The sequence below is a fragment of the Pezoporus occidentalis genome, unplaced genomic scaffold (genome assembly GCF_034315485.1).
Source record: "Pezoporus occidentalis ecotype Australia unplaced genomic scaffold, CSIRO_AGI_Poc_V1 ctg21, whole genome shotgun sequence".
Taxonomy (NCBI): domain Eukaryota; kingdom Metazoa; phylum Chordata; class Aves; order Psittaciformes; family Psittacidae; genus Pezoporus; species Pezoporus occidentalis.
In genome coordinates, this window is record NW_026913964.1 from 4,728,761 (window position 1) to 4,740,863 (window position 12,103).

Consider the following 12,103-nt stretch of genomic DNA (forward strand, 5'->3'; position numbering starts at 1 on the left):
GCAGCTAAGAGGAAAGTAATAAATATTTATATTTATGTGTTTCTGAGATTGCTACTTTAGATGGTAGCTGTCTTGTGAAATGGTAGAAGTTTATTTTCTGAAGCATCATCCATCAGTGTTCTAATGTATTTGATTATATTAATGGTGAAGACACATCTTTAAGTTGTTTGTATGTTGAATATTCAAATGTGTTTATTTTCAGTTTTATCTTGTAGCATGGCAGTGCGTCATGTAAAATTTTCCATTAAATATTTACTGGAAATGTACGCAGGTCAAAAGTAAACCTCAGCGCAGTATTTGGGGAACCAGGCTGCACAACTACTGTTAATCCTCCTGAGACTTTGGGGTTTATTTCCTAAAGTTCAAGTTAGCAGTTTTACTTCTAAGAAATGAAATTTCCTTGAAGTGTGCTGTGCATTGCTAATAACAGAATCTGAAAAAGAATTTAGTACAGTGTAAGAGAAAATGTTTGAATCTGTATTTGTTTACTGGAAGCTTGTTAAAATAAGAAGGTGATAGTCCTATTTTGTTTATGTTGACAGCTGAAAGGAGTGAATCCTTTAAACAGGTCTGTAGTAAGTAATTACATATAATGTCATAGTTGCCTAAGGTAATTCTGGTCTTAAAAAAGTTCCAAACCCCAAAGTACAACACAGGTATATCTGTGTGGCACTATTCTTGCTTTGACTTGTGAATTGTATCAGCTCCTTTGGAATTTCACTAGGTTTGCTGGATTATAGAAAATCTTTCAATTTATAGGAGAAGAACAGAAGAGAAATAAGTTGTTTCTTTTCTTGCTGTAAGCAGATTTGGCTCTGTGGAAACTGGAAGCTCTGGATCAATCCCCAGAGCATTATGACTTCATCCCCTTGCTCATGCAACAACCGTATGTCCACAACAACCACTTTAGTGCATTTATCTGATGAATAGAAATAAAAGAGAATTTACTTAAAAATTGCACAGAACCAGTGAGAATGCTCAGAATATTTTACTTCTTGTCAGCTGTTTGACAATTGGGAGTATATTTTTATAATCATGACAGCTTTTAATCTGTGTTTAAGGTTTTTGATGATTTTAACCAGATATCTCAAATGGTGGTGAAACAAGCTTGTGGTGGATTGTTTTTCATGTGAAGTCATTATTCGAATTCTGATTTTGCTACCATATGATATGCTGGGAAGTCAGTTTTAGTTTTTAAGACATCAAACAAGAGAGAATCTAAAATCTCAGAACTGTGTTTGAAGATGCTTTTCAGTGGACGTTTGTTTAAAAGCTGTGAAATAGGCTTCCTTGCTATTTTGGGCAATTTTTAATGTATTTTCAGAACTAAGAACTAACAATGGTCTGTTGTCCAAGAAATGCTACTTACAGCTTTTTTGTCTGTATCTTGCTGTTTTTTTATGATAAATATAAATGTAGTATTTGGTGTGCAATAGGGGCTTATTTGGCACTGACAGAAGTTTTTCTGTTGTATAATCAGACGCTAAAGGAACATGAAAATCTCAGCTTGTCCTTGTGTAGCTGAGCCACAGTGTAACTGAGTTTTGTATGGAGTAGTTAAGCCTTCTTCATGATGGATTTCTAAAATCCATCTAAAGCATGTGTTTCATTGTTCTTTGTCCTTTCTTCATCTATTAAAGTAACTCACTGATAATAAAACAAGTTAATGAAGTGATGGTGATTTGCTCCTGATAGCTTTGTGCAATTGTTTTTACCAGGTGATCCAATGTTGTACCAGTATGTAAGTTCGCAATATGTGCTTAAAATAACCCTAATGTAGTTTTAGAAATGTGGTAACTGCTAGAGGTTTTAGTAATCTTTTTGCACAAGACATAGCTTTTTACTTTAAGGACTTTTAAAATATACAAATAATTGCTCTTCACATTTATTTCAGGATTACATTTAGTTTCCTGAAAGTCAATGTCTGACGGTGAGCTGCAAAGGTGTTTTGGCTTGTGGATGTAGGATGGCTTACTCCAAAGTAGTTTGCTTTTTAAATTATTTTGTACTGAATGCAGATGGCTGTAAGCTTTACAGCAATGCAGATAAACTTGAATTTTACTGCCCTAGTCATGAAGAACATACTTATTATTGGGAGATCGAAATTTAAGCGTATAGCAGCAGCCCACTGTGGTTTGTGAAGAAAGGTGGAGTAAAGGAGACAAGAGAGTCTGAAGCTGTCAACAGGGACGTTTGGAAGCAGGCACAGTGGGAATCTCTTCTTTCTTGACTCCTTTACTCCACTTCTTCAGAGCTTTAGATTTCTGCAGAATGTATCTTGTACAGAACTTTTAGGTGCTCTCAGTTCTCCTCTTGCCTGGGGAGTGCTCCTTCCTCCAAGAAGTCTTTCTGTTTGTGAACTGGTAGTCATTCCAGCTGAACTCCAGGCTTTGGGAGAGCTCTGTTGATATAGAGGATTCAAGGGATGGGAGAGTTTTCCATGGCTGTTACGTACTTGTGGCAAATGTCTGTTTTGCTTGCATCTTTGTGATGAGTTCTCTTGTTGACCCTAGAACTTATTAAGGGCTTGGGCTAGTAGATTGACTGCCAGCAGTCTATTTAATTTTTCCATATGTATTTCCATAAAACTGCCTTCGTGATGGAAATTAATTTGACTAATGATTCAATATTACTTAGGACCCTGTAGTTAGTTGTAGTGGAAATTCTTACATAGATCACCCTTTTCCAGATGTTTTTCTGCAGAATTATGTTATCTTCCTATTCTGCTCTACAAACATCAGTTATTTCAGTTGTCACCTGTATCACTGCAACACTTGGACAGAGATACTATAATTAAATTCTTAGATCTACTCCCTGCACATTGCTCTCAGGTTCAGGAGACAAGCTGCTCATTAAGGGCTTCCGGAATAGCAGAGAAACGAGTGAACTAGCAACAGTGTCACTGTTAGACCCCTGTGAGAACTGAAGCTTCATTAGGTGTTTTTAATTACACTGTTGAGGAGCTACATCAGGAAGATGGTAGCACCTGATCTAAAATTTTGGTGGGGATGCAGGCCAGTTTGTCTTTCTGGGTTTTAATTCTGTGGTGGTTGTTTGTATGAATTGACTATTTAAATACAGAACAAAATGCTTTGGAGTTGCAGTGGCTTAACTGTCCGTTTACATGTTACAGGTAGAGGAGGATGATGATACTGAATCACAAGAGGAAGAAGAGAAGGAAGAACTGAAAAGCTATTCAAGAAGAAAAATCGTTTCCAACTGGAGCCGCTATGAGGATATAGAAAAAGAGGGACAGAATGAACATGGGGAAACCCAGAGAGGAACAGACTTCAGTGTTCTGCTTAGCTCAGCCGGTAGGTATTTACTCTATAGGTTACTACTGTTCTGGCTGTTGTCTTTGATAAAACAGGACCCTAGAATACCAGTCCTATCTGCCTCAGTAAGTCTGCTATTGATATATCTGTGAGTGCTCTAAGTCTCCATGTGAGCAGCTTTATAGCATACAGACTGCACGATGCTGTGGCAGATGGGGAATAAGAGAGGGCTGCTGCATTTATAGCTTCCTAGTGAAGCTAACGTGTGGGTCTGAGTGTGTGCAGCATCCAGTTACTTTGGGCTTATTGACAATGAATTTCTTACTGATCTTGGTCATTTTGTTGCTTTCTGGAAAAGGTTGCTAGTATGGCTGAACAGCAAAGCAGTCAAGGAGGTGCTTGCTGTTGTTTGACACATTTGTAATCATCATTGCACAAATGTGTGCATGAGTAGCAAAAGTTACTGTCCTTGAAAATAAAGATAAGTTTTTTTCCCCCTCTTTAAAGGAGATCATAAAAGGAGGTGGTTGAGGCATAGGCTGTAGTTATTTTTTATCTATATGTGAATAGTATGGGTAGTTGCACGAAAACCAGCTACCTACAATTATTTTAGAAGCTCTTGATATGCCATTGAGTTGGAATACCATGTAGTAAAAAGCTGCAAACAATGTATTGTAGGAGGTTTTTTTGAGCAACTTGGAAACTCTGAAATCTGAGTAACCGGATTTTTCAGCCACAGCTTGGCGGGCTGTAGCTAGAAATTATCTATGGTAAAGAAACAAGGCCCAGACCTTTCTTTTTCTGTGCCAGAATCCATTTCTAAAGTTTTACATGAACATTGCAGAATTTGGCCTAAATTGAAAGTTTTAATCATAGAATCATGAGGTATATATTGACTTTTCTGGATGGTTAGAGTTGAGATGTCTGGTATGGTTCTCAGGGCTGGATAGGTAACATAGCCTGGAAGCAAAGTAGATAATCACAGCTGAAAATTTTTTAAATCAGAAGATCTACCCTGAGCTGCACGTTGCTATGGCGTAGCTTGTTAGAACAAACTTTAGTATCTCTAATTTTATACTTAGCCTTCAAAATCTCTTTAAAATGTTCTGATGATTAGTACTTTTGAAATGAGTATATAAGGAAATACTGCGTATTTCTACTAGTTTGTATTTTTGCTAAGTTATACTCCAATACAGTTATTACCAACCCAGTTATTTTACTCTGTAGATTCTCTGGGTGCCTACAATTAAAATAATGTTAGTTAGTATTCTTACTAGTTATTAATTCTGAATCTTTCATTTAAAGAGTGCTTTATTTTAGGATATATTGTGACTCTTCTTGACATCAAAATAAATTGAGAAGAAACAGCAACTAAATAAAGTTCTTTAAGAGGAAAAAAAGTACCTTCTAAACAATAATGCCAATTTCTTTTTGGAGTCACATAAAGCAGCGTGTGTTGGGGGTGTATGCATTATTTCTTTGGCTTATGTGCAAAAACAGAATTCAGTCATCTTTAGTGGTCTGAGAAAGAGGTTGCCATCTATGCTTTATTTGATAATTTTGATTTCTGTTAGCATATTGCTGAAGTTGCACACTGGATCCAATTCAATTGCAACAAGCAGTTAGGCGAGTACTGGAGGGGGAATGGAGTTACAGTGCCATTTTTCATGAATTCAAAAGCTTAGAAAGTTCTTGCAATTTACTGTTAATACGCAACAATGTAATTAATGCAGCCAGTTAAGACTCCTTTGGCAAAAGCTCAGATAAAAATAAGGTTATCCCATGTAACTTTTAAGTTCCATAATACTGAAAGCCGGGTCTTAAAGAGAGTGCTGTCCTTCAAAATGCAACTTGGATTTATTCCCAGAAAATATTCTGTTAATTGAATGAGATAGCATAGAAAAAAATAGTTTGAAATAATATAGTAATAAATTCCTGATACCTAAGGAACTAAAATGCCAAGCTTGGTTTTGTTTAATATTTTGTAAATGTGCTTCTGCGTGTTATTTTATAGTTAATATTAACAAAAAAAAGGCAAAATGAGAGCACTAATATACTGTCATATGTGTGCCATGTTGATAATTAGCAGGATTGGAGCTTTTAAATCTAGTGCATAAACATTACTGTTTGAATTAAGAAAGTGACAGAGTTAGGGCTTTATCTGTAGTAAAGTGGGATATTTTTTTTTTTTTGAGAAGGAGAGGAAGAGGTTTGCAGACATTTGCAGAGGATGATAAGTCTTAGGGTATTTTATCTTTTTTTATAACTTCTGAAGACACACTTTTTTTGTTGGTTGTGTGTTTTTGTTTTTTTTTTTCCCTAGGCTTCTCACTGCCTCAAGCTAGTCTCTAGTGCAGCATTGATTCTGTCTTTTCAATCAAATGTTTAGGCCTGACTAGTCCCAGACTCCCTTAGACTGCACCTCATCTCTCTGTTGTCAGCCCTTGCTTGCCTGCTACTTCTTCTCACTCACCCTTGCTTCTGTTGATTTTTCTTCTTGTCTGTTTTTGATTGCTGGTGGTGGGTCTTTTCTCAGACTTTTCTTTTGAGTCATTTCTCTTCCACATATATTCACTAAAATCGAGCTATATTTTTCCCTCGCAGTATCTGGTCCTGGTGGTCTCCTAATCCCCAGTTCTGAGTTGTTCTGCCTGGGATTGCTTATTTGGCCTAATTTTTCTCTCATTGACTATCACATCTTCTTACATTCCTCTTAGTTTTTTTGCCTTGTCTAGTCCATCCCAGTTTATTCTTTCAAGCTTCAATTTCTAATCTCTACTACAAGCTGTTTCCTCCATCTTCACTCCACACACTCTGTCGGTGTACGTTAAATCCTACTCAGTTACCCAACGTGAAATGAGAAGCCACTGTTTTTAACTGTTGTATGGGTATTGGCATAGTTGAGGTTGAAGAAATACGCTTTGTTGCGTGTTGTACCTAATGCTTCTTAAATGTAGACTTCGCTTACAGTAAAAATCTGGCTCTTCACTTATAACCAGACGTTAGAGGAGACTGACTTCAATTGCCTTGCCCGTGGAGATGACATAAAGATCACTGAGGATGGACTGTTTAGTGATTGGTTGTTAAGCTCCAGCAGATCTTGCCAAAAAATACATACAAACTTGGGTTTCTAGAAGTGTGTAGCTTGGCTAAATTGGGTCAGATTTTTCACAAAATGAGCAAAATGTACCTTTCTGCTACAAAACCATTGTCCAGCCTGATTTCAAGTTACTGATTCAGGGCAGGAGAGTGGTTACAGTGTTTCAAGGCCTTTGTTTTCAGGTCCTTTTGTGGTACAAAAATGTTCCAGCCATTCCCTGACCTTTTTTTAAAAGGTGGTGGTGAGGGGAGGGTGAGAAAAAGACTACCTGAAGCAGACAATTGACATGGAAGATTTCAGACTGAATAGTTAAAAAGTGGCTGAAAATAGTCTTAAGTAAAAACTGCTAGGTGGCTTTGACTGCTGATGTCACTAACCTGACAGAGCTTCTTTGCTAGGGCTTACTATATTTGTGTGTAAAGCTGTATGATAACTTTTTTTAAAGTCTATTTGTTTCCTTTTTACCACTTTCTATCTTTTTCTGTAATTAACCTTGAATATAGCAAAGCAAACTTTTCTGTATTGCTTTTGGTGTCTAGCTGATGTAAAGTGCAAGTCCATTGTGAAGCCTTTGGGGAATATGTCTTGAATCAATTTAGTGAAAATGCTGTTGAAGCATAAAGAGCAAGAGAAGTGGAAGTGATAGGATAACATAACTTTGCTAGAAGAATCTTGCCATGTTTGAAGAGCTGTCCTCATTTTTTGACTGCTGAGGGTTAAACATCCCAAAATAGATTTCAGTTCTTCGTTAGGTTTTTGGCTGTGAATAGATGCTTTAGGTTTAAAAATATGCTTTTAAAATCTCTTTATAGACCTGATCAGAATGTATACAGGGACTGGATCACTTTCCTTTAAACCCTAGCACCCAAAAGCTGCCAACATATGTGCCTCTGTAGCAGTGTGCTGAGTTGCAGGATGTGATGATTATCAAGATGAAAAAAATATAATTTTGGACATTTATTATTTTTTTTCCATTTGGTCTTTTGGCCATGGCTGAATAATTCTGATGGTCTTAAAGGTTAAGAAAGAACTGCTGTGTAGTTCAAACAGAACTGGCAGAATAGTTTTGGTATTGTGAGAATTCGCATAATTTCTGTAGGTACCTAGAACTCAAGTACAATAGAGAGTATGGAACAATAAATCAAAAGAGCAATCACTGTAGCATAATAGTAATGAATGGTAAATACAGGATTACTTTCTGTTCCCTAAAACTGTTTTGCCTTTTTAACCTATTGCTTTGGGGCCTGCATTTAATTTTGATGCGTCTATTGCAATATATTGCTGCATTTTTGTCATTTTCATGGGTGATACATACATGAGAATTAACAGTGTACAGAAAGACTATTGGCTGTCTTGGAAAAGCTGAGCAGGTAAACTAGTGGAGCAAGGCTTGTGTTAAAAATGGGTGTCCTTCAACTTTTCTATCTGTAGTATATACTGACAGATTTGGAGGGAAAAGAGTGATGACTGGATGAGTTTTCTTATTTCTGACGCCAATTTTGTTCAAAGAAAAAGAATTGCAATGGCACGGTGCAGTTTGGGTGCTAAAAACCAATCCTTTCAGTTTTAGAATTCTAGAGAATAGCTGAAAATCTGTTTCCTTTACAGAACTGCCTAACTTGCTGTTGATTTGGATTACTGTATATATATCAGGGATCCCATTTACCAGTCTTTTACTTTTCATTTTGTATGTCTGTTCTGTGAAATTATTTATGACCATAGGTCTCAACAGAACTCTCTTTTTGTAACTCTGTTTTTTGAACCACTGAGATATCTAGACTATCTAGAATTGTCGGTTATCAACTCTGAATACATTCTTACTCTGTGCAACTGAGAAGTAATTTTTCATTATCCTTTGCATGTCTTTATGTGTGGATTGGATTTGTTTTCAACTAGTGTATCTTACTTGGTCAGAAATTCAACAGATGCAGAAATTCATGTCTTTGTTGTTCATCAGGTAACATAAGCTTTGTGATAATAGGGCACTTGAACATTCCTAGCATATGTGCTCCTGAAATAAGCAGTTAAGGCTGTGTCCTTTACATGCATCTTTTCTCATGTTCTCCTTTTTTTTGCTACCTCATTCCATAAACATTCTCTGAGCTTTCCTGACATGCTCTCCTCTGCTGTTTCTCCTTCTAGCCCCATTCTAGCACATCAGAACTTCCTCCTTTATGGTCACGTGGTAGATACTGTTTCCCATCCATGGAGGCTCTTTATCCAAATGGTCTCATTTCCACTTGCAGAGGTTTTGGTTGTGACAGTTATTCCCTGGGAAGTCTGTAGCTTTGGACTTGTTCATAGACCTGAGAGATACTATATATATAGTTTATATACCCGTAGGTATCTGAAAAGAATAAAAATGTAACCTTTCCCCTCCTCTCAATCCCCTCCCGAGCCAAAATAATTTTCCTGAACAAACAGAAAAAAAACATCCATGTTAAAGATTTGCAGTAAAATCACAGGACTTGGCATCAGTGGAAGCTGGTTCTCCATCTGTTCAGTGCTTCCTCCTGAACTTTTCCTAGCATTACAGAAATTCATCTTTTTTGTTCTCATCAGGCAAGCTGTCTTTTTCTTTATTTTCTGAACTAAAAATAGGAAGTGCAAGATTTTAAGTATTAATTAACATTTTCTAGGTAAATGTATTTTCCTGTAACAGGTAATCTTTACTTATTATATATACTTTCATATTTGTGCCTTTTTTCCTCCTAAGTTTTATCTGAAATGTAATCAAAACTGTATGATTGAAGTATAATGTGATCTATTACTGCAGGTTTCAGTGTTTCAGAGATTTATATGCTTTACTGGAGAATTTAGCCAGAATTAGGACTGAATAGAATAAGATTCATAGACTAAAAGGGTTAAATTTTGCTCCCATTAAAATAACTGTGGTATGCTTTCTCCCATTCTTTTAGTTTTTCACACCTTGATTTCACTAATTTTTTCAAGTTCCAGATTTCTACATTTAAAAAGTTTTCTGACCAGCATCCTTCTGTAATTTTGGGTCTTAATTCTTTGCTGCTGCTATATATTGACAGTATTTCTGCCAAAATGTGTTTACGGGTTTTTTTTTGTTATGAAATCTCGAATCAGTAAGTTTGAATGTGGAACAAATTATCTTTATTCCTGTCTTGCTGTTGTAATTTCCACTACTTGAGTTTGTAGGCTTGAGAGCTAGATAAAAATTGTCTACCCGTTTGATTCACTGTTTCTTATTTTTAATCATGTCTTTTGGTTTTTATAATACCCCTAAAACCAGCTTTGACTAGGCCTCATGTTGGTCATCATGGTTCTGCCACATCATCATCTCTGATTTTCCTGCCAGTGAAATCCCCTAACCAAAACCAAATTACTCTGACTCCTGTACTCAGACAGTATGTTTAGTATTCCTGTTTTCACTTTCAAAATTTAGTACGTTATTCCTACTACATTCCTGTTCACTTTCTCCTATTTTTACTTCTCTTTACTTACTTTCTGACATTCTCCCTTCCTGCAAATTTTCCTTTTAACTCCATGGACTTTGTGATTTTTCTTGTTTCGGTTTGATTGATTTTAATCTTTTCTGTCAGATTCTTTTTAGCACTTCTGATTATGAACCACTGTTAAATTACCTAAATTAGACTCAACTTTTTAGAGCAGTGTCCTGAGATGTTGTTAAATCATCTGAGTTAGGCTGTAAGCTTTATAGAGCGGAGACTTTCTTCTGCTTGCCTGTAAATTATTGGCTCTTTTCCAATGATGGCATTAGTAGATATTACTTCTAAGTTAATATTCAAAGATGTTGATTGATATGGAGGAGCTGTGTTTGGTTTTAATTCTAATATTTTTGTGCTGTCTCTCAGCAGCCTACATTGAAGAAAGAAACAATAAAAATAGAAATTTTATAAAATTCCATAAAACCAGAATTTTTTGTTTATGGTAAGGATGATAGGAGAATCAGATGTAGCAGACTGGTTTAATTGCAGAAGCCAGACTTCATTTGCTATTCTTTTTCTCATAAGGGTTGTTGTATTCCTGGTAACAGTTTAGAGACAAATTAACTGATAGGAACATTTCCTTGTTCATTGGTGAAGGCTCCAAAGCAGTGTTGTGACCAAACTGCACCATCAGAAGAGACCAACAGAAGCTACTGCTATTCTTTTAGTAAGATTCCCAAGAAATTTGTTCACAGGGAGCAGTGCTGTTTCTAAATGTTGGGGTTGGAGTGAAAAAAGGGCTGTGATGTAGGCAGTGCTCTAAAGGACAAAGAGTGCCTGTTTCTTCCTTAATCTCAGTTGCAGCTTCTCTTTTATTCTTATTCCATTTGTGGTGCTGAAATTCCTTTTCATGTTTGCTACTGATAGCTTGGGCTTTCCCAGTCCTTCTCCTTTTAATGCTGTCTGAGTCACACCTATTAATTTTGCCATTGTTCTGTCCCTGATCTCATTCTGTTGCTGAAGAGTTCCCAGTTCCCACATCCAACTTCCAGCCTATGCTTTCTTTTGATCCTTCCCCCACCCTATATGTTCGTACCTGTCCAAATCACATGTTGGCTTCTCATATGTTTTGTGTTCTCTTTGCTATTGTTCACTCTCAGCTCTCCTGGGAGTGGCATCTTTGGGATTTCTGGCTATTGTATAGGAAGATGGTGCTTCTGAACACTTAAGAGATTTGTTTCTTTCCCAAAGGGCTTATTTTTTGTCTAGATTTGGGTAATTTTCTTGAAGAATGTCAAAGGCATATTGAACCTTGCCAAAGTCTTTGTTTCAAACCAAGTTTTATTAACTGTCTATTCCAGCCTCAAGGGAACTATTCCATCCTGTTGTTGTTTCTTGTAAACCAAACCCCTCTGCATGTGTAAAATTGTGAACTAGAAATTCTGTCAATAAAAAAAGTGTGCTTGAGGGACGGAATAGGGTGCGACTGGGGAGGAATTATGTTTTCTCTGGTTCTGACTCATTTTCAACCTTTTCTGGAATATGAATCAGATGACCTTCCTTTGACAGTACACACTCGTCATCTCAGTTTATAAAGCATGGTATTTCTGAATCTACTGCAGATAATTTGGATTGTGAGACTGATCATTCTGTATTTCTCTCAAGTTCTTGATTGAAAACAGCCTGTGATAATGTGGTATTTTTTTTCTTGAATATGTGCATGTGCATCCACAAGCAAAAAATGTGTCAGTGAAAAGTGTGTATTAGCTAGCTCCAAAGGGGGCCAGGTGGAAGAACTAATTCAAGATTGGAGAGCTTTAATGGGATGATATCATTCTATTTATTTTTGTGCCATAAAGGTTAGAGGCCACAATTACAGATATTTATAGCACAGAGATTTTCATTCAAGACGCTTGGTTAACTTTATGCCAGGAAAATGCTGGCAGAATGGAGGTCTTGGAAAGCTAAGTATTTTAAATTGGCAGTTCAGTGTTAATAGGCAAACTGGGTTAAAGTTTTCTGAGTAAATGAAGTACTAGGATTGCAAGAGTAATAGTCCCAGAGAAAAAGTACTGATTTGTACTTTTTCAGGAAAAGAGATCCTGTTTGCAGTCTTTATCATCACCTTTCTGACGCTCAAGGAAGTTCACCAAAGTGGTTATTATGGAAAGCAGCAGTTTAGCCCTGGCTTCTTTGCTGATGGTGTCATGCCAGAGTTTGTTGTGGTTTTTTTTTCCCTCTAGGTGTACTTTATGTTTCTGAACTTGTTAGAAGATAGAATTCAGCATGATGACAGATGAAAAATGTTG

The 12,103-nt window shown here is 36.6% G+C and overlaps 3 protein-coding genes across 3 annotated transcripts in view; 2 read left to right on the plus strand and 1 right to left on the minus strand.

Moving 5' to 3' along the window:
* The window catches only part of LOC134163987 (uncharacterized), a 612,365-nt gene that overhangs the window by 387,256 nt on the left and 213,006 nt on the right, over positions 1–12,103 (plus strand).
* Positions 1–12,103, minus strand: part of CHRM5 (cholinergic receptor muscarinic 5) — a 48,280-nt gene that overhangs the window by 25,671 nt on the left and 10,506 nt on the right. The gene's annotated exons all lie outside the window — the stretch shown is intronic.
* The window catches only part of AVEN (apoptosis and caspase activation inhibitor), a 102,586-nt gene that overhangs the window by 20,133 nt on the left and 70,350 nt on the right, over positions 1–12,103 (plus strand). The window contains exon 2 of the mRNA XM_062619306.1: positions 3,134–3,314. Coding sequence (XP_062475290.1) covers positions 3,134–3,314 — 181 coding nt within the window. The remainder of the gene's footprint in view (positions 1–3,133; positions 3,315–12,103) is intronic.